Genomic DNA, 22790 nt, shown 5'->3' on the forward strand with positions numbered 1-22790 from the left:
GCCTCTGCTTCCCAAATGCTAAATGTTAAAGGCTCAGCACCAACACTGTCTTACTGTACATATTCATTTGTTTATTTATGGGGTCAGAAGACAATCATTTGGAAGCATTCTTCTTTTTCCATCATGTGGGTCTTGTGGATCTAGCTCAGGTTATTAGGACTAGTGGCAGACACTGAGCCATCCTGCCAAGCCTTGTTTTAGTTTTAAGACTCTATTATTCATTCTTTTTCTTTTGAGGGGGAGGGGTGTCTCCCTATTTAGCCCAGACTGACCTCAAACTTAAAATCTTCCCCATCACAATCTCCTGAACACTGGGCTTACAGGAATGAATCGCTTTGCCCACACAACACTACTCATTCTTCAGTGCTCAAGTTATGTCTAAGGCGCTCCATCTTCTGTCTCTTCACCCCACCTTTGGCTTACTGCAGTGCTTCACTGTGGGGATATGGCATACTGAGGACGACAGGAGCAAAAGCTGGGGCAAAGCAAAAACATAAGCGTGAGCACTGGTGATGTAACTCGGGCACCTACTAAGCATGCTCATGAACCCGCACTTTGTACAAATAAAACTGAGGCCAGGAGGGTGTGTACCTTGTCCAAAACCACAGGGAGCACACAGAATTGGCTAAAGCCCAAAGGTGCCAGCCTCTCCTGGGGCTGCTCTGCGTGGCGGAGAGCGGTTGATTACGCGAGGACGCCGCCCTCCGTGGGAAGATCGAGGGTACGGGCGACCCTCCTCACTGTGACCCACTCCTCACCTGCCACCCGCCCCTGAGGTCGGGTCACCCACAGGCGAAAAGGGTCCGAAGAGATGCCGGAAGACCGGAAGTAAACTCAAGATCCTAGGTCCCGCGCGCTTGTGCGCCTGCGTGTGCTGGCCACCGAGCCCTGACTTCCGCACATGCTCAGTTCGGGAGCTGCTCGCTCCCCACTAGTAGCCGGGCGCATTTCCTGATCAAGAGCTGTGGGCGGGTCCTGGAGATTGAAGAAAATCTTCTCCCCTTGGGCCTCTCACCAACCAAGGACTTTTTTCCTAGGACTTTGTCTTTGTGCTTGATGGCTCTCCACATTTCCCGCCTTGGGTCTGTGGCAGTGTGTGCTAATATCTCTAAAGTTGCGGGGAGGAGTAAGGAGTCAAGAGTCAGCCTTGCTTGCTGAACTCGTGGTTGGTTGAGAACTGTCCTCAAGTCAAGAACCTCGCTTTCTTGATTTTCTGTGTCACATTTCTATGACAACGTAAAAACACAGCTCTCATCTCAAAGGGGAGAAGAATGTATTCTGGAGCCAATGGTGGAGCCTGGGAACATAGATTCAGGTTACTTTAGATTCTGCCCTACACGATAACAATTTGATGGAAGTTTTACAGTAACAACAAAAAATATACACTTCTCAAGCACACTTTGGAAGCGGTGGGTAGGTGGTTAGGCCTCAGGTGCTATCTCATGACTTTAATATCTTTGGGATTGGTGGAAGCTAGTTGCCATAGGTTTTATCAGAAAGTCAATGTAAGGCACAGGTGGGCAATGGGTGACTAAGGGGGCTAAAGGTAGCATCACAGAAACTGCTGTCATGAAGGTCAGTCAAGAGATAATGGTAACAGTCACAACCACAGAAGAGACGTCTGTGTAGATACAGAACTCCATAGAACCAAGACAGTTATTTTCCTATAGTGCCTTCTTATCTTGCAGTATTTTCCATGCCAGGACCTAGAACCTTTCATCTCTGAGAGCTCTGGACAATATAGATCGTCGGCTTAGTTGTGTTGCTGTGCAGGACTGGGTGGTCATGTGAAGTGCACACCGCTCACTGTATCTCACTGCTCACCTACACCATCACCACCGTCTTGACTCAAGCGTGCAGCATCCTATCTTTAAATGGACTTCTAAGGAGCCTACTTCTGAGGCTGGATCAAAGGTCCTGGCAGTGGGTTAGGCAGTGCCCTGGTGCTCAGGACCATGGTTTAGGAGTTAAAACTCTGCCAACCAGAGTTTTTTTCTTCAGAGTTTTTGTTTTGTTTTTGTTTTTCGAGACAGGGTTTCTCTGTGTAGCCCTGGCTGTCCTGGAACTCACTCTGTAGATCAGACTGGCCTTGAACTCAGAAATCTGCCTGCCTCTGCTCTCATTAGAGCTCAAGTCTTGGGAACTTCAGAGGAGCATTAAAAGCAGTTTAGGAGCATAAGAGCGCCGCCCTGATGGCGATCCATTCCCCCAGCATTTGCTCCTGGCCCCGCCCTACAGCCCAGGAGGCTGACCATGAAAGCTCAAATGAGCATGCGCAGAGTAAAAACACAGCTGCTATTGGCCACCGGGAAGGAGCGTATTGATGACGCGAAGAAGAAAACAGGAAGTGAGCCGTCAGGGAGCCGGTCTGGGCTCGTAGTCCATTTTTAGGCGGGGAATGAATGGGTTCTGACCGATCCCTGGTGAGGCGGGACTCGGGCTCTGAGGCGTGAGTAGCTGGGCAGGCAGAACATCATGGAAGACGACGCCCCAGTGATTTACGGGCTGGAATTCCAGGTGAGCATGGCGGAGTTTGAGGGTAGGTGCCGCCTGCGCCTGGCCCTAACCGTGAGCGCGCTTACTCAGTCTGGTTCTAAGGATTCTGGGCTTCCAGGCCCGGATTTGAGGAGAGGGGACACGCACGGAGTGTGACCGAGTGAGGCCCAAGGCTGGCATGGGCGGGCAGAGGGTGAGTACACGGTCCCGCAGGTGACTTCATTACACTCATACTTCTTGGACCTTGAGTAGCAATTATTGAGCATTGAGGCACGTGTTGGATACTGCTCAATACAAGAGCGTCAAAGAGGGACTTCGCAGGGAGAGAAGTGCTGGCTGGGTGGGTGTTATGAAGCATTTTGCACACTCAGGTTGGGAATATACTTGCGTTTTTCCTTACGAACTTTTTATTTCAATAGTTATTAAACTGGTTACAGATTCGAGTCAATAGTGGGATGGTGGTGGTGAGGGGCGTTCCATTTCCCAGGGAGTTCTTCAGACCTGGACCATGATTTGCTAAGAATTCACTGGAGACTTCTGCCATTCTCAGGGACTTCTGCCATTCTCAGCGCCTTCCTGGGCACCCAGAGCTCCCATGCTAAGAATCAGGATGCCTATTCTACACTCCCTGCCTTTGACTCTTGTTTATTCTCATCATTTTCTTTGTTGTCCTGGAAATGACATCTGACTCTAGATGGGATCAAATCTCATCTCATTTGCCCTCACTCCTTTCTTTTGTGATCCTTCCATAAAAATAAAATCCTTGGACGTTGTGTGCCCTTGAACACATATGTGTAATTTTGTGGGATTGCCTCTGCCTCTGACTTTTTTTTTTTTTTTTTTTTTTTTTTTTTTTTTTTTTTTTTTTTTTTTGAGGCAGAGTTTCTCTGTGTAGCCCTGGCTGTCCTGGAACTCACTCTGTAGACTAGGCTTGCCTCAAACTCAGAAATACACCTGCCTCTGCCTCCCAAGTGCCGGGATTGAAGGTGTGTGCCACCACTGCCCCACTGCCCCTGACTTCTGACGGGAGGAGAAGGTCAGCTCTATGTAGGTGATTCTGTATACCTATTTTACAGATAAAGAATGAGGATATGGATGGATAGAGGAATCGTATGGTAGGGCTATGGTCCAACAATAAAGGACATGCCTAGATACCTGTACTGAGCTTCTTGAAGTTTAACCTATCCTGGTATCAGTGTATTTACTTACAAAATAAGAAGAAATGTGTGGAATATGTTCAGAGTCAATGTTTAGTGTTCCTTTGGAAACCTAAGTACAAATGGAAGTTACTGGAAGATGTTCTAGTTTATCTCTGTGCATGGAGTGTGATAATTTTTAAGTGAGATGCATGGCCCCAGTAGTCAGTGTAAGCCTCTAGGCTCAAAGTGGGCAGGCAAGCTTGACTTAACTGAGATGGCACACACATGTTCAACGAACTGTGTCCAGATTGCTCTGTGTACTACCAGCAGACAGGCTCCCAGCTCAGGCATGCTGATGTATGGGTACAGAATGGCAGAAGCGGACAGCAGGAGGTTCACTTAAAATTGCACAGAGAAGCGGCAGAAATTAAGTCACAAAATCAGGGCGCAGAAGCCTTGTTCTCAGTGGAAGCTTCAGAAGCACTGTTGGGAGGACTCGGGGAACACTACAGGGCCTGTGCCAGAGTCAGCCTGCTGCTTCCTGAGGAAGCCTGTGTGCTTGCGGGTTCCCACAGATGTGTGCTTTCCAGAGTTTTTATTTGTAAGGATTGATTTTTATTGTGTGCATATGAGTGTTTTCCCTGGATGCATGCATGTGCCCTACATGTGTGCCTGGTGCCCAGGAAGGTCAGAAGAGGGCTCTGGATTCCTTGGAATTGGAGTTAGAGATGGTTGTGAGGCACTTGATGTGGGTGCTGTATCCTCTCCATGAGCAGCAAGTCCTCTTAGCTGCTGAGCTGTCTTTCCAGCACATCATTTACTTTCATTTTTGTGATTGCTAACACGAACAGTTTTCTAGATTTTGGGTAATGCCTGAATACTGGGAAGGGATCCCCGTGCTCGATCCAGCTTACTTACTGACAGTTCTCTAGCAACTTCTTGTTCTTGGCAGCATGTGATTGTCTTGGTCGGCTTCATCAGACCAGGGAGTTCCCATCCGTCAGGCTGTGGAGCAGTCAGAGCAGCATGGTGCTACTTACCCAGGCCTTCTGTTCTCACGTCATCGTGGTCATAGTGTAGTTCCTGGGTAGTAGCTGTTCAGGCTTCTTATTTCTTTTCTTTCTCTTTTTAGATTTATTTATTTTTATTTTCTGCGTATCAGTGTTTGTTTCGCTTGCTTGTATGTCTGTGCACTACATGTGCTCACAGAAGCCAGAAGAGCACCTCAGATCCCTTGAAACTGGAGTCACAGATGGTTGTGAGCTACCTACCATTTGGGTGCTAGGAATTCCTAGGTTCTCTGTAAGTGCAACAAGTATTCCTCACCCTTGAGCCGTCCCTCCAGGCCTTCTTTCTTTTCAGATAAGTTTCAGTAACATATTTTCCTGGTGGAATCTATTCATTGTTCAATTGACAAATGTCTTAGTTAACTTGTTCTCCTCCTACCTCCACCATTCTCCCAATCCAAGGCAGGATTTCTTTGTATAGTCCTGGCTGTTCTGGAACTCTCTTCTGTAGAGCAGTCTGGCCTTAAACTCAGAGAAATGCCTGCCTCTGCCTTCTTAGTGCTAGGAGTAAAGGTGTGCACCACCACCACTGTCCAGCTTAGCTTGCTTTTCTATTGCTGTGATAAACACCATGACCAAAAGGGACTTGGGGAGGAATGGCTTAATTTCATCTCATTGGTGCATTATGAGGGGAACTCAGGGTGGGACTCAAGGCAAGACAGTGGATAAAGGAACTGAAACAGACAAAGAAGTAATAGTGCTTACTGGCTTACTCTCAAATTCATGGCCAGCTACCTTGTCTGTATCTCCCAGGACCATCTGCCCAGGGGTGGCACTGCCACACCAATCGTTCATCAAGAAAATGCACCCCAGACTTGCCTAAAGGCAAATCCGATTGAAGCATTTTGTCAGTTGAAGTTCTTCCTAGGTAACTCTAGCTTGAGTCAAGTTGTCAAGAAACTGATCAGGACATCAGGAAACTACTTAGTGCCTATTGGTACTAGGCCTTTTGTGTGTAATGGATCACAGCAGAGGTGGAAACAGACACATTATAGCTCTGTGCATTCCACTTACTATGCCCAGGGCAGAGGTGTTTCTGTGGACTGGGTTTGTGGGTTCAGTTGATCAGCTGGTTTCTATGGTACTGGGATGGAATATGGAGCCTCCTGCATAGTAGTCAAGTGCTCTACCACCAGAGTCATGACTTGTTTAAAAGTTAATCAGCTGGCTCTTTAAGATATGTATTTTAGGGCTGGAGAGACGGCTAAGCTGTTAAGAGCACTGACTATTCTTCCACAGGTCCTGAGTTCAAATCCCAGCAACCACATCGTGGCTCTCAATCATCCATAACGAAATTTGAAACCCTCTCCTGGAGTGTCTGAAGACAGCTACAGTGTACTTACATATAATAAATAAATAAATCTTAAAAAACAAAAGGATATGTTCAAAAAGTCTGCTGACTGCAGGAAAAGGCTAGCCTGGCCCTGTTCTTTGGTAGAGTGCAAGTCCTTTTTTGCTATTTCTCCCTCTAAGTTAGCATTACTCTTTCAAGCTACTTCTTTTAGCTGCAGTTGGGCTGTCTGCTGTATAGTTAGCCATGTATTTCAAACCTTAGTAAGCAACCAGATAAGATGCCAAGTTTCCCAAGGGAGTGCTGTGTATTCTTTAAGGTCCTGGGGACCATTTTCTGCCATTGTCTTGGTCCTTCATCAGTTCCAGTTTCTATTATTGGCTTGGCTTACTTCATGGAGACCAGTGACTAGAAATCTCATAAAAAACATGCCAAAGCCTGTCTGTATGAAAAGGAGAGGACACATGAAATTAAGAAAGGTGGCTGCAAGGGCTAGAGAGATGGCTCAGTGGTTAAGAGCACTGACTGCTCTTTTGGAGGTCCTGAGGTTCAATTCCCAGCAACCACATGGTGGCTCATAACCATCTGTAGTGGGATCTGATGCCCTCTTCTGGTGTGTTTGAAGATAGCTACAGTGTACTCACGTACATTAAATAAATAAATTAATTAAGAAAGAAAGATAGATGGCTGGTATTCTTATTACAGCCACATATATTACTTGCTCTAGAGCATTAGAGACAGGCGGACCTAAGATTAGAAGTCTGGATTTCTGTTATTGTTGATTATTTTTTTCTTTAATAGCTTTGGGACTGAAGCTAAGTCATTTACTGTCTTTAGTAACTTTATCTATTGAATGACATGGCATCCATACTGTCTTCCCATCTCCATTATAGAAGCAGGGGAGTGAATCAAGGCTAAGCTTGTGGAAATGTCTGTGACCTATTATAAGAACTTGATCTTGGGACTGAAAAGATGGTTCAGAGGTTAGACATACTTATGCTTTTCCAAGGATACCAGTTTGGTTCCTAGCACCACGTTAAGTAGCTCTCAGTTGCCCGTACCTCCAGGGGATCTGATGCCTTTTTCTCGTGACATAGGCACTCCTATGCATATGGCTTACTCTCACACAAACACACTCATATATATGAATACACATTTAAAAATAACTTGGACTTAGAATGGGCTCAGTGGAACCTGTGAGACACTCTTTCTGGCCAGACCAAACTGCTAATACAGGTCACTTAATTTTGGTTAACTTCTTCCATAAGTGATGATACTTAATCCTCTTTTCTACCTAGTGTTGAACTAGGTAATTTTGTTAAGTTGCTAACTTGTTACTGTGTTCTGTGCAAGTGTCTTTGATACTTAATCCTATATCAGTTTGTCTGTTGATCTTGTCAAGTTTTTTTCTTCTTTCTGCTAATAAAAGTCTGTGGGCCACAGACAGCAAGAGATCTGACACCAGAATGGCTAGAATGAAATAATCATAGTAATTCCTCTTAACAAATAACCTCTCCTGAAAGTGAGAGGGTCTTAGTCTAAACATTCTTGAGACTTTTGCAGACACATTTCAGATTTGTTTGTGACAATGATTTCACTTAACTGTTTTTTTTTTAAAAGAAAATAAACAAAAAAAACCCATGCATTGTATGAAATTGAAGAAAATATCTCCATGTTAGTAATGCCATTTCTGGCTGCTTGCTCTCTGAGCTCCATTTTCTGTCACCTCTGGGACACCTTTCCAAGGCACCATAAGTAGCATGCATGAGGTGAGAGGTGACATGTGTGCCTGCCTATTGTCTTCACCCAGAAACGTCTGCATTCTGGAATTGCTCTTCTTTTTTTAGGATGGCTGCTACTGGAGGTCGCTTAATTTTTGATTACCTTCTTTTGTAAAATGACGATATTTGCATAGTCTCTTTTTTGTCTAATGTTGAACCAGAGGGTGATTTTGTTAAATGTTTACCTGTTACTGTGGTCTCTGCCAGTGTCTTTGATACTTAATATCACACTAGTTTGTCTTCCAATCTTTCTAGCTGTTTGTCTTCAGTAGTGATGAGTCTAGGCCTTGCCCTTCTTGGACACTTTGATGGCACCTGTAGAGCAGGAGGCACATACATACATCAGCCTGTTGTCATCAACTTGAATTGCAGGAAAGACTTTTAATGTGAAATAGTCATTCCCTCTCAGTTGGGTCCTCTCCCTGGCTCTATTTTTGGGTACTCTAGGCCTTGTATCATTTATATGACCCCCAGTTGCATTTGAAGGTCTTTGTGTCCTAATCTAAGGTGGAGCCCATCCCCTGTTTGCTTCCCACCAGGGTAAGCCTGAGTCTAGCCTTCTTCCACCTTCTTTCTTTCAGCAGTCAGTGTGGCCTAAGCTAGCTTTTTAAAAGGCACATAAAGCTCACAGGTGCTGAGGTGTTACTAATAGGTCCCAGTTTCAGGATGTGTCTGTACGAATTTCTAGATCCACAAAGGATTATTCATTTTACAAACAGGTTTAAGGCTATCCAAATGTCCATCCAAGTGTGCAGAAAGGGAGGCAGGAGTGGACATGCATCCTTAGCCTGCTTTGCCTGTTGAGTGGACGATCACCTTTTCCAGATGTTAGAGTGTGTGTGTCACCCTGGACGGGTAGTTCTTCCATTTTATTTAAATACACTGTCAGTTGAGTTTTGTGTTGCTGTCCCTGGAGAAGGGAAGGGACATAGAGGCAGTGTGGTTGGTCTTCTGAAATCTAAAATTTGTACCAATTATGAAAGCAGTATAAAGAGTACAGACTAAATGGTCAATACAGCGGTTAAACTCTTTCTCTTACTGATTTTCAAGGAAAAAAAGAAGGAAAAACTAAATAAGTAAATAAATATATTTATTATATATTATAATACATGTATAATAACTAAATAAATTGTAAAAATACAAGGAGCTCAGCTGTGACAGTTAGGAGTTTAGGAAGCAGGTTACTGTGAGAGAGCTGCTGTGGACAGTGGTGAGCTCGGTGTGGGAGGGGCTTCCTGTTGCTGCTGTGACAAATTACAGAAAGTTAGAGGCTTCTACCTCTCCCTGGGTGAGAAGCCCCATACGGGGTGCTAAAACCAATTCGCTGGGGTCTTTGTCACTTTGGAGTGGCTCCATGTGAGCATCTGTAGCCTTGTCTTTTCCAGCATCCAATGGTACCCACATTCCTGGGCACATGGCTCCTTTCTCCATCTTTAGAGACAGCCACAGCTGCCTGAGTCCTTGCAACTATCTATGTCTTTCTTAAGCTATTGTTAGTGTTATTGGAGGCTCATCTTACTGAAAACCCAGTGTCTGAGAGAAGTGTTAAGGATAAAGAACATAAAAGGAAAAGAGGGAGGGAGCTTTGCTCACAAATCAGCATCTCTCATCCATAAGGACCATAGAACGAATGATGAAGAGAGAAGCTAAGATATGGAGGAATATCCATGTCTTTTCTGAGAATGAGGAGGTCTTTCAGGAACACAGGGTGTCTCCTCTCTTCCCTCCTTCCATGGTCTGGAGTGTCCAGTCATAGTCATTGCTGCTTAAGAATCTTTAACTTTGAAGTGGGAGGAGAAAGACTTAAGTCTAAGTCAAGTAAGCCTCACATTTCAGTTCTGGACAAAATACTTCTCAGGGACCAATGTGTCTGTGCAGAGCATAATAGGATCTGGCCTAAAGGCAAGGCTGCCAAAGAGGCCAACACCAAACCTCTTGCCCTGCTCTAGTCACCCATGGAAAGCTGTAATTTAAGTGAAGAATAACTTCTCTGTAAAAGCGGGCCAGGAAACTTGGAACCCCACACAGTAGAGCTGTTATTTTTGGCAAACTAATAATGTATGGTTTAGCTGTGTGACCTCCAGATTATCTGGTTCCTTTTTCTCAATATCTGAGGGAGGGTCTCATTATGTAGCCCAGGATGGCCTTGAACTCATGACCCCTGTGTCTGGGATCATGGGCATTCAGTGCGTCATGCAAGTAGGAGCAAATGAAACTGGAGGGTTGATTGAGCTTCCTCCCTGTAGCTCACCTCTGCCTCTGCTTTATTCCCACGTGTTTGTGACTGCAGCTGCAGAGCTGTCCTGGTTTTGAGCACAAGTGTCAATAACATCTTGGACATTCTCCCCTTCTCCAGTCCTTGACTTAGTGGAAGCTGCACAGACCCTTCACTGTGTGTATGAACACAGATGTAGACATTTTTAATGGGCCATTATTGTCCCTACAGTAGGAAGTAAGATGTAGTACGTTCCAGGGCCTTGACTTGGGGCCTGGTAATGATTGCACTGAAAGAGCTGAGCTACATTACAAGCTTGAAGCACAGTCAGAGTTGGGCAATCTTTGTTTTCTCAAAATGTTAAACTTAAAATTTTGTCTTTGATTATGAAAGCTCTAAGCACAGTTGCTGCAGTTTATGCTGGCCTAAGTTTCCTAGAGCTCACCTTCAGGAAGGCTGGTAGCTTCTGAGCGTGGTGGTGGCTGGTAGCTCTTAGTTGGGTCCTGTAGCTGGTGGTCGCTTTGCCTTCAGAGGCACTTTGCCTGAGGCCATTCCACTTTCCAGAGACAACTTTCTGCCCTAGTTGCTCAACTGGGGTGTGTGGTACAAAGCCTAGCCACTTGAATGACAGGCCTCTGTAGCAAGTGCCCAAGTGCCACTTTTCCAGGTACACACACCGTAAGATTAGAGCCTGTTTCCTAGAGATTGGGCCATCTGGACTTTCTGCCCTTTTGCATATTCTTCTCTTCTTTTGCCCCCGTGGTTTTCTTGCTGTGAAATGACTTAGGTTTGATTTAAGGTTAGGTTTCTGCATGTTAGCTTTGGATGTTCCCTTCCTGTGGAGGACTTACTGCCGGCAGCTTTTCCCCAGCCTGGGAGCAGTGGTCTGTTTCTCAGATCAAGGATTGAGAGCAGGCAGTTTCAGTGTGTGCCAGCCCTCTTGATATAGTTCCCCGCATGGTGAGATCTGTTCTGGTGGTGGACCCTGCCTGTGCATGTTTGCATTCTAAGCCTCCTATCCTGTCACAGTTTCCCTCAGACTTAAACCTGCAGGGGCAAAGTAGCCAGATCCTGGGCTTCTTGTCCACTCTGGAGGCCTTGAGTCAGACTGTAGCAGGCAGATTGCTTTTCTACTTCACTGCAGGGAACTTGGCTTAAACTACCTGCATTGCATTGCTGGAAGCCTTTTCTGTTTGTGTTGTTTTGATGAAGTATAATTTGTTGAACCAATCTATTTATTGCTGACATGGCGGTTTTATTGCACAACTTAACTATCTCTGTGTAAATAATTTGTATCTTTATTGCTTAGATTAGTGCCCACTTAGAGTTATTTCACATACAGATTTGAAGTGCAATTGTGTTAGGAGTGTGCAGTCGCCTCTAGACACTGCTGATTTATCCTTCATCTCAGCAGATGAGATAAGCCGAGTTTTCTGTGTCTATTAAACCTAACTTCATAAATGTGTATGCATTTCCTCCCTCCTCAGGCACGTGCTCTAACACCTCAAACTGCAGAAACAGATGCCATTCGCTTCTTGGTTGGGACGCAGTCTCTTAAATATGATAATCAGGTAACTATTTTTGACAAATGTATACATGTTAATTACGAAGCTTATTCTTAGTTTCATATCCATCTTGCTCTTGATTTTTTTTCAAACAACATTTAAAAAAAATTTAATGCCACACAAACAAAAGTTTCATTAGATTTAAATATATATTTCTGAGTCGTAACTATTACCCAGCTATGTATAATGATTGATTACAATAATCTAAATATTCTGTTTACTGTTTCTTCTTTATGTGTGTGTATGGTGTATATATGTGTGTTTGTGTGTGTGTGTGTGTGTGTGTGTGCATAGGTGTATGTGTATGTAGATGTCAGAAGTTGACTTTGGGTTTTTTCTTCTATTGTTTTTCTTCCTCTCTCTCTGTCCCTCTGTCTGTATTTCTCTCTCTTCTTCTCTCTCTCTCTCTCTCCCCCCCTCTCTTTCTCTCTGTGTGTGTGTATGTGTTTCTCTCTGTGTGTGTGTGTGTGTGTGTGTGTGTGTATAAGTAACAGAGTAAGATATCTTACTCTGAAGTCTGCTAGCCTGAAACTATGTACATCAAAGTGGCCTCAAACTCCAAGAGATCTGCCTCCCTCTGCCTCCTGAGTGCCAAGGTTAGAGGTACATGCTATGCCAGGCAGTACCTTGTACACCGAGCTCATTGATTTGGCCAGATTCATGAGCTCCAGAGATCTGTCTGTCTCTACCTCTCTTAGTGCTAGGATCATAGGTTTGTGCCATCATCCCTGGCTCTCATGTGGGCGTGGGCAACCCAAACTCAGGTCTTCATGATCATGCAGCAAGCAGTTTAAAGACTGTACCCTTCCTTAGTCCTGTTTAGTTGCTTTTGAAGTTTGCTTTGTTTCTGTGGTGACATAGGTTTTACTATAGAAGTGATTAAGAGGCAGTCTGGGGACATGATCATTGGGCTGTTTCTCACTGCACCTAGTGCAGTGTGTAATTAAGCCTGGAACAGATCATGATCCCATCTCAACAAGAAGAAGCCCATTTGCTTCTGTGGACACTGAGGTAGATGCTTAGGGCATCTGGAGTCAGTTTGTGGCTTAATACTAATTGTATGACCTTTAACAAATGGATTAACTTTGCTGAACCTCATTTTCTTAATTATAAAAATGGAAATAAACATGCCTGCTCTATGGACCTCACAGAGAGACTACAAATATCATGAAAATTACATTATTCTTGACACTGGGAAAAGGTTTGTAAGGACATGTTAGTCATGGTAGAAGGCCTCTGCCTAGTTGATATTTCCGCATAGGAGATAGCCTTAACAGCCGATGACAAATAGTGGTGCTGGGAAGGCATGGCAAAACTGTCACCCTTGCATGTGCTGCTGTGGAGTTTAAAAATGGCCCAGTCATTTCTAGATAGAGCTTCTATAAGTGAACATTTCTGTTACTTAACCTGTGATTTCTGTATCCAAAACCTAGAAAAAGCTTTGTATATAAATAACAGTAACTACAGTGGTACTTAGGAAAAGTCAGAAGTGGTCAGAATATGAAAATGTGCAAATGTTAGGTTGGACAGTAACAAAAAGTACACAAACTCACACTCAGACACATATATATACACTTACCTATAATGTATAAATAGAGGGCTGACAAAATACAATTTAAAAATTTTCTAAAGTGAGTGGGTGGGAGATATGGAGAGATGGCTCAGAGTTTGAGATCACTGGCTGCTCTTCCAGAGAACCTGGATTTGGTTCACAGCACCCATGTGGTAGCTCACAACCATGGGTAGCTCATTCCCGGGAATCTGATACCCTTTTCTGGCTGCTTTGGGTACTAGAAACAAACAGAAACACATTCAGGCAAAAACACTTATACGTACTCTTCAAAAAGGTGTGTGTTTGTGGTCTCTGAATCTACCATAGAAAGGGTATCTTTCCCAGCTGAGACTCCGCCCCCTTCCCTCTTCCCTGACCTTGAAGCAGCTGCTGATTTCGCTCTTACCAGCTCCATGGGTATGTGCCCTCAGTGTGGGGCTCCTACTGTCCAGTTCTCATCGGCTCTTTTCTGTCTCTGCTTTTCTCCGTTTCATTCTTCTCTACTGTGATAAGCGCTGGGCATTTTCTGAGGACTAAGGACTGTTTAATTAATGCCTGTCACCCTGTCACGAAACAGTTGTCACAGATGACTTTATGTTGAGGAAGGTCAGACACCTTGGCAACAATTTATTATTTTTTTGTATTTATTTTTAATTATGTATACATGTGTGCATCTGTGTGTGGGTATGTCCCTGTGAAGGCAAGAGCCCGAGAAGCCCAGAGATGCCCCAGTTTTTTGCAAGAGCAGTACATGCTCTTAATGACTGAGCTATCTTTCTAGTTCCCATGCTTATTTCTAATATAAAAAATACATTTGATTATTTTACAAGGAAATCTTATAATGTTCTAGATTTTCTTTGGCATTTGTTATATTTCTAGGCCATCAAATTAGATATTTGTTTCTTCTATGGAAATGATAATATCTGGGCTCTTGAGCCTGGAGCTCATTCTATGACTTGCCATATAGTGGATCCCTTGGGCTTGTTGGACTAGATATCAGGGAGGTATGGCTCAAAATCCATTGGGAGTTTTTCTGCTAGAGGACTTGAAGCCAATACCCCTGAACTTTCCTGTAGGCCTTTGTGTCACTGTCTTAAGGTTTCCATTGCTGTGAAGAGACACCATGACCAAGGCAACTCTTATAAAGGACAACATTTACTTGTGGCTGTCTTACAGATTCAGAGTTTGAGTCTACATGGCAGCATCCAGGCAGGCATGGTGCTGGAGAAGGAGATGAGGATTCTGTATCTTGCTCTGCAGGCAAACAGGAGCAGATTGGCTTCCAGGCAGCTAGTAGAAGGTCTCTCAAAGCCCACCCGTTCAGTAACACACTTTATCCAACAAGGCCACACCTGTCCTAACAAGACCACACCTCCTAATAGTGCCACCCACTCCCTGGTCCAAGCCATAGTCCGCTTGTCCTGCAATTGGACCACAGCCTTCAGTTGGGATGCAGTGGAGCATGATGGGTCTGCTTATGCTTCTGATGGAAAAACCATCTAGGAGATGTGCTGATGGGTTTAGGTCAAGGATTTCCCAACAGTCTGTTTGTTTCATCAGGACTGCTAGAGTACCCCCAGGATTGGCTGCGGGTTATTTTCCTGGGATTGTGTACCTGGTGCAGTCTGAAAGTGTGATCCTATATCAGGAGAAACAGACCAAGACAGCCAGTCCCTGCCATGCTTACCTTGCTTTCTTATCTCTGTGAGTCCTGCTCTTTGCTGTCAGAGAACATTGATCTCATTGATATATTGATTATGCCTCCCCCCATAATGTCTTTCTTCTTTTTAAAAATGATTTATTTTGGGGCTGGCGAGATGGCTCAGGGGGTAAGAACACTGACTGCTCTTCCCAAGGTCCTGAGTTTAGATCCCAGCAGCCACATGGTGGCTCACAACCACCTGTAATGAGATCTGATGCCCTCTTCTGGTGCTTGAAGACAGCTACAGTGCATCACGCCAGAATGAGCAGGGTGGAGCAAGTGAGCCGGCAGAGGTCCTGAGTTTAATTCCCAGCAGCCACACATGATGGCTCAAGCTACAGTGTACTCCTACACATAAAATAAATTAAAAAAAATAAAAATGATTTATTTTTATTTTATGTGCATTGATGTTTTGCATAATTTCTTTTCAAAATGCTATATTTGGGGCTGGAGAGATGGCTCAGTGATAAGAAACACTGGCTGCTCTTAGAGAGAACCTAGTTTGATTCCCAGCACCCACATGGGGGTTCACAACCACTTGTAATTTTAGTCCCAGGTTAACCATTGCCCTCTTCTGGCCTCCACAGGCACTGCATGCATGTGCTTGTAGACATATATGGAGTCAAATACCCATTATATATATACATATAACATAAAAATAAAAATTAAAAGGAAAAAAACGCTAGACTCAGGTATTTCGGAGTTTTAGATTTACATCTGATAATGAGATAGCTGGTGGCATCCAGTAACCTGGTTAAGTCAGCTGTCTTCCTACCCTTGGCTTCACCGTGCAGAAGAGTAGTTCTCTTACTCATTGTTTCAGAAGACATAGTCACAGTGCTAGCGTGTCCTGGGAGCTAGGTTATGTTTGATTCCCTGGGCTTCCCAGCATCCTTGGGATTCCTGTCCCGGGGTAAAAGGCTCAAGGGTATTCATATACACAGGGAGACACACTAATGTGCCAGATTGGCATTGAAAAAAGTATGGTGTATTTAATAATGTGCTGTTTCTTATTTAAGTTCACAGCTGAAGGATGCAAACTGGCTAAATAGATCTAGAAATCAAATTCTGTAAACTTATAAATGCTGAAGTAAGAGCCCAGAAGGTCTTAGTGACTCACTTATGGTAACATAGCCAGGAAGTGGCAGAATCCAGACTGGGTCCCAGGCTTCCTGACTCATGTGATGGACCAAACAGACTAGTGTTTATAATGTCACTGACTTTAACTGGGATTGAGAAAATTAGTGAGACATGACCGGGAAAATGCCTGCCTTGTCTAGCCCTCGCCCAGGAGGGCTGTCATTATCACTGAACTATGAGTTGAGAGTGTGCTATAGTCAGAGGGCTTCAGGCAAGGAAAGCTAGTGAGTGATTGGAGGAGTCACATTGTTCAGCTGGGGCAGTTCTGTGAAAGACTGGGAAAGGCAGCACTGCTATGTGAGGATCCCTATGGGACACCACTGGAGCCTAGCTGCTCTGAAGAGGGTAGCTCTTGGTGGGTGTGAGTGTTGTACCTGTGTGTCCCTGTGAAGGGAGAGGTGGATGTTGGATGTTCTCTTTAATCACCTTCCACCCTACCAAGACAGGATCCCCTTACTGTACTTAGCTCACTTCCCCCATTTGCCAGCGAGCTATAGGGCTGGGGTTATAGGTGCATGCAGTCATACCTGGCTTCTGGGGATCTGAACTCAGGTCCTCATGCTTGTCTGACAAATGCTTCTCTTACCAAGCTATCTCTCCAACCCTGCTTTTATTTATTTATTGTATGTGTGGAAGTCAGAGGACAATTATAGGAATAAAATCTTTCCTTCCCCCATCTAGGTTCCAGGGATCAAATTCAGGTCATCAGGTGTGGTGAAATCTGTGAACCATCTTGCGTGACCCTTTTAACTTTTTGAGACAGGATCTCACTATGTAGCCCTGACTGGCTTAGAACTTGAATATGTAGACCAGGCTGTCTTTGAACTCACAAAAAACTATCTGTTCCTACCTCACAAGTGCTGTGGATTAAAAGCATGCGTCATCATGCTTGGCTGAAAAATTTTATTGCATTAAAAAAGATTTTATGTGCATTGAGGTGGAATGATACACATGCTACTCACTTTTGTTTTGTTGTTTTGTCCAGTATCTCTAGCTCTCAGCAGCCTTACCATGTTGGTCTCTGTTACCTTAATTTTTTTTTTTTTTTTTTTTTTTTTTTTTTTTTTTTTAGACTTAATTAAGTACACTGTAGCTATTTTTAGGCATATCAGAAGAGGACATCAGGTCTCATTATGGTTGTGAGCCACCATGTGGTTACTGGGATTTGAACGCAGGACCTTCAGAAGAGCAGTCAGTGCTCTTAACCGCTAAGCCATCTCTTTAGCCCTCTTACCTGCTTTTGAACTGAGCTCAAGGGTTGAGAGAAACTTACAGATCCTGTTTTAGAGGGCAGTGTGTCCTAATCTCTCCCACAGGGAAGGGGACTGTACCTTTGTGTGCTGGGTTTGTTTGTGCTAACTGGCCTGGTTAGCATTGTATGTGGCTGGTACTGGCTATCTTAGGATTCCACAGATGAATGTAGAGGTCTCCTGAAGAGGAGGAAGAATCCTGGTTAAAGTTAATCCTGGCCTTCTGAAGCTGTTCCACATAAACATGTTGTTATCTATCATGTAAACACTTTAGTGTTGCTCTGGTAGCAAAAGAAACACATATTAGTCATTAGAAAAATGATTAAAAATGCAAAGCACAGAGATTCAAAGGCAAAGGCTGCGGCCCCCACCTTGGGAATAAGTCCTTTTGTTCTCAGTTGGTCAGGGACACATGTACTTTTTTTTTTTTTTTTTTTTTTTTTTTTTTTTTTTTTTTTGGTTTTTTTGAGACAGGGTTTCTCTATGTAGCCCTGGCTATGTAGACCATCCTGGTCTTGAACTCAGAAATTCACCTGCCTCTGCCTCCCAAGTGCTGGGATTAAAGGCATGCACCACTACTGCCCGGCCAGACACATGTACTTTTTAAAACAAGAGTGGGTGTCATGTTTATGTAGTACTTTTTACTATTTCCTTAAATCCGTATTATGGACAACTTTTCATGCTGCTAAATGGTCTACCAGGTACTAAATAGCTTCGTGGGGTTCTACTGCAGCCAAGTACTAGCTGAACTTGTCCCAGGCATTGAGATGGCTTTGACTCCTTCATTACAGTAATCAGTGCCACTGGAGAGCTTTCTTGGAAGAAATCTGTGTAGAGCCGTGTTATTTTCTTAGAATATGTGTATTTTAAAAATAAGTGTTTTCTATTGGCTTGAGTATAGAACAGAGAGATTGAGTGTGAAAATCATTTCAGTTTCTCTAATTTTTTTTTTCCAGAAAAGCATGGAGATGGCATCGTTAACTTTCTCCCTTAGAGACCTAAATTTAACACTGTTGTAATTAATATTATAGAGTCATAGGTGCTGCTATGTTGGCCTCATTTTTAAATAAACCAAAAATGTGCTAAAACACAGTCTCTTTCCATCTCAGTCACTGCTCCCTTGAGTTGAATCTTGGCTATTATAGAGGCGCTAGGCATAGCTCACCTGGTCCCCACCGGACAGCAGGCCTTATGGTCACCCTTAGATTAGCAACCATACAGTTATTCTCAGATCTCACTGAGCAGCAACCCCCATGGTTACCTAGTCCCATTGGGCAGCAGCCCCATATTCAGTCTGGACCTCACTGAGCAGTAGCCCTATGGTTTCTCTGAACCTCACTGGGCTGCAGCCCCATGGTCTCTCTGGACCTCACTGGGTAGCAGCCCCATGGTCAGTCTGGACCTCACTGGACAGCAGCCCTATGTTCAGTCTGGATCTCACTGGACAGCAGCCCTATGTTCAGTCTGGACCTCACTGGACAGCAGCCCCACGGTCAGTCTGGACCTCACTAGGCTGCAGCCCCATGGTCAGTCTGGACCTCACTGGGCTGCAGCCCCATGGTCAGTCTGGACCTCACTGGGCAGCAGCCCTATGTTCAGTCTGGACCTCACTGGACAGCAGCCCTATGTTCAGTCTGGACCTCACTGGACAGCAGCCCTATGTTCAGTCTGGACCTCACTGGACAGCAGCCCTATGGTCAGTCTGGACCTCACTAGGTAGCAGTCCCATGGTCTCTCTGGATTGTTCCACTTCCCATCTTCCCTGCAACCATAGTCCAGATCTGAGAATCTGATAGGTTGACACTAGTGTGCACTCAGCCCGAAGTCTCTTGAGAGTAGAGGTTTTAGCACTTTGGGAATTTAGACTGGAGAAGACAGCTGGCAGCATTCTGCAGCTTGGTACTGTGGAAGCACTGGATGGGGACTTACTGCTCTGCCTTTGGGAAGGGGCTCAGTGAGAACTAAGCTGCAGGAGTGTGTATTGTTCAAAGGTGTAGCAGCCATTAAGTTTGCACTTGGTTCTTTATAGTCATGGTATTTATTAAGGTGCCAAGAAGACCATTTGAGATGCTGATTGTCCTTTGCTTGCATTTGTAGATCCACATCATAGACTTTGATGACGAAAATAACATTATAAATAAAAATGTCCTCCTCCATCAAGCGGGTGAGATCTGGCACATTAGTGCCAGCCCGGCAGATAAAGGTGTGCTGGCCACCTGCTACAACAAAAGTAAGTGCTGTGCTTATTGTTGTGTATGTGTCAGCTGGAGGTATCAAGTGAGAGTGATTTTATGTTGCTAATGGGTCTGTGTGTGATGTAGATGTGACCATCCACCTAGGTGCTGTCCATACACACTGACACTGGGAATAGATGTCTGTGCTTCAGGGTTGGTTGCTGTTCCAAGGGCACTGTACCGGAGGGATTCTGAGAGGGGGGTGTCTGCTCTGGTGTGAGCCACACCACCACAAGCATGGGAGCGAATTGCCTCCTTCCTACAGTCTGATGTTGGGGACGTAGAGTGTCATCAGCTGCCATGTAGTCCTCTCTGGCATCAGTGGTGCTGTGTTAGTTGTGTATTCATGTGCCCAGCAGGCCTCCGCCTGCCAGCCTAGTGCTCCAGTCTCTGGGACCTTCAGCATTTCTGTCAGTTAGTCAGTGAGCTGACCTCAGTTCTTCTTGCTTTGTCTTTGACTTCCCTGATGGTGGATTCAGGGGAAAACCTCATCTCATGGCACAGACTGCATCACTTTCTGATGGGTGGCTCCCAGGAAGCCTACTTCTGGAACCTTTTGGTTAGACTTTGCCTCCATAGGATTCTCTATGTTCACTTGTTTCTGTCTCACTTTAAGCCAACGTGTCTTTATTTTAAATATAGTCTCTTATTCCTGGTTTTAAAAAAATGTTTGATGAAAGATCTTTTCTCCCCATAATTCATTGAAACTTTTCTTCTTCCCTCTCCCTCTCCCTTCCTCCCTCCTTGCCTCCCTCCCTTCCTTGATAGGGACTTCTATATAGCTCAAGTTGGTCTTGAATTCTTGACCTTTCTGCCTAAACCTCTCATATGCTTGGGTTGTAGATGTCTGCCAGCACAAATCTCTTACTTTTAGATTTTTACATGGTATTACTCCATTGGATTAAGACATTCACATTGAATTTTCCTGTCTAAGTTATTGTTCTATTGCTGTGAAGAGACACCATGACTAGGCAACGTAGCAAAAGAAAACATGGGAGCATGTTTGCAGTTTCAGAGGGTGAGTCCATGACCACCATGTTAGGGAACATGGCAGCAGGCAGGCAAGCATGGCATTGGAGCAGTGCTGAGAGCTTACCTCTCGAAACAGTGACCATAAGGCAGAGGCAGAGGCAGAGGCAGAGGCAGAGGCAGAGGCAGAGGCAGACGGGCAGAGGGGCAGAGGTGCAGTGGGGCAGAGAGAGAGAGAGAGAGAGAGAGAGAGAGAGACAGAGAGAGACAGAGAGAGACAGAGAGAGACAGAGAGGAGAGGAGAGGAGAGGAGAGGAGAGGAGAGGAGAGAGAGGAAGGAGGAGGAGGAGGAGGAGGAGGAAGAGGAGGAGGAGGAGGAGGAGGAAGAGGAGAAGAGGAGAGGAGAGGAGAGGGAGAGGCAGACAGATAGACAGAGAGGCAGACAGAGGGGCTGACAGGCTGACAGGCAGCAGAGAGGCAGACAGAGAGGCAGAGAGACACAGAGACAGACAGAGAGACAGAGAGGCAGACAGAGAGACAGAGAGGCAGACAGAGAGGCAGAGGGCTAACCGGGAATGGTGTGAGCTTTTAAAGCTTTAAACCCCTATTCCAATGACATACTTCTACAAGGCCACACCTCCTAATCTTTTTCAATCAGGTCCATGAACTGTGGACAAACATTTATATGAATGGGAGTCATTCTTATTCAAACCATCACAGAGGTGTTAGTCTGTCTGTTGCTCTGCCTCTAGAGACACAGCTCTCCCATATGTCTTCACATTGGTGTGTGTGAGGTGGTGCTGGATCAAGCAGTAATGTAAATACTGATCCATGTCAGAGGTAAGCAGACTCTACTTACCTCTGAAGGCAACTTGTCTGTAGTCACCTCACTATGATTGCTGCCTCTGGTTCATGGCTGCCACATCTGTTCCAGCTTTCTGCCTTCAATTTTCTAATCCAGCCCTCCACTTTCTCTCCTTATATGTGTTTGGTTTTAGACCCTGGACAAGGGACTGAAGTACATATTTTATATACATAGTAGACCTGGCCTCCAGTCTCTCAGTCCCAGAATCCCTTAGTCCCTCCCTAGCATACCCTGCCCCCAACCTTGAACTTTCTAGCCTAGGGGCTGGGTTGCCTCTAGAGGACCCTCCCCATATAATTTAGACATTTTGCATGCTCTCTCTCTTTCTCTCTTTCCCTCCCTCTCACCCTCCCTCCCTCCTTCCTCTCTTCTCCTTCTGTTGTGTTTTATAAAAAGGTAAAGAGAGAGAGAGAATATGTTTGGTGGAGGTGCAGTCAGGTGTTGGGGAAGGGGATGCCTCTGAGGGTCCATGCTGAGGCATCCATTCCCCATGAGGGACCAGCCACAGGACAGTATAGCATAGAATAGAATGTATTCAGGGCATGGGGAGGGGAGTTGAGAGGATAGAAGACCCAGAGAAAGACAAGAGAGAAAGAGTAGAGGAGTAGAGGCTGGCCATGAGCATGTGGAGAGGGGGAGAGGGGAGTGGGGAGAGAGGGGGAAGGAGCGAGAGGACGGAGCAAAAGCAAGACGGCAAGAGAGAGGAGGAGGCAAGCAGTCCCTTTTATAGTGAGTCAGGCACACCTGGCTGTTGCCAGGTAACTGTGGGGTGGAGCCTAGACTAAATGCCAACATCTTCTCTTTTCTCTCTCTTTTCTGAGTGCATCCATCCTTCTCCCACTCTTACGCTTCATGACTCCCATGGCCTCAATCCTTGGGGCCAATGAATTTGCGCAAGAGCAACTTCCCAATAAGCCTGCCTTTAATATAATCTAATCTGGCTTGAATTGGCTCATTTCATTGGTGGAAAATAGCCTATCAATAGGGAGACTGCAGCCATTCATGTTTGAAGAGAGCTAAGTTTCTGTGCAGGAAGGCAGTGGTCTTAGGAAAGTGACATTTAGACAGGTGGGTGATCTTTGTGATTAACACAAGTCAGCTGACCTTTGGAACCTTCAGCTTTGACAGGTCCCGCTGCACTCAGCGGGTTGCATGAAGGTGAGTCCTGGTCCATGTGCAGAGCTAGTTCTTGACCCCAGAGGCTCAGCCATGAGGCCTGCTGGTTATCCAGGGTACACCTTCTGAGGTGATAGGTGCAGAGCTTACTCTGATGGTATTGTCAGCACAACTCCTAGGGCACAGCATTTCTCCAGCTGGTTGTGGCCTGGAGCACCAGATGACTTGCCTGCTGCATGTATACAGTGGTGGCCGGGCATGGTCACTATGTCATTCCATTCAGAAAAGGCAGATGGAAGGCAGCCAGGAGCCATGGTCCATGGTGATTTCAAGTGTTCATTGAGTGTCTGCCTGGAGTCCTCAGGACGAGGGTCTTCTGGGTTTTATTTTTTTCCTTATGGCCGTCTT

At 45.1% G+C, this 22790-nt stretch overlaps 2 protein-coding genes across 9 annotated transcripts in view; one reads left to right on the plus strand and one right to left on the minus strand.

Moving 5' to 3' along the window:
* The window catches only part of Trappc12 (trafficking protein particle complex 12), a 64824-nt gene extending 63939 nt beyond the window's left edge, over positions 1-885 (minus strand). For 4 of the 8 annotated variants that reach the window (XM_031357250.1, XM_031357248.1, XM_031357244.1 and 1 more), the window contains exon 1: positions 759-885. The gene's annotated coding sequence lies outside the window, so the exon portion shown is untranslated. Of the gene's footprint in view, positions 1-272; positions 452-591 lie in introns of those variants that run through there. The other 4 variants (XM_031357249.1, XM_031357246.1, XM_031357245.1 and 1 more) reach the window with 4 other exon arrangements.
* Positions 886-2169: 1284 nt separating this feature from the next.
* The window catches only part of Eipr1 (EARP complex and GARP complex interacting protein 1), a 128191-nt gene continuing 107570 nt past the window's right edge, over positions 2170-22790 (plus strand). The window contains exons 1-3 of the mRNA XM_031357252.1: positions 2170-2517; positions 11477-11560; positions 19296-19428. Coding sequence (XP_031213112.1) covers positions 2476-2517; positions 11477-11560; positions 19296-19428 — 259 coding nt within the window. The 5' untranslated portion in view covers positions 2170-2475. The remainder of the gene's footprint in view (positions 2518-11476; positions 11561-19295; positions 19429-22790) is intronic.

The sequence above is a fragment of the Mastomys coucha genome, unplaced genomic scaffold (genome assembly GCF_008632895.1).
Source record: "Mastomys coucha isolate ucsf_1 unplaced genomic scaffold, UCSF_Mcou_1 pScaffold6, whole genome shotgun sequence".
In the NCBI taxonomy this organism is placed as follows: Eukaryota; Metazoa; Chordata; class Mammalia; order Rodentia; family Muridae; genus Mastomys; species Mastomys coucha.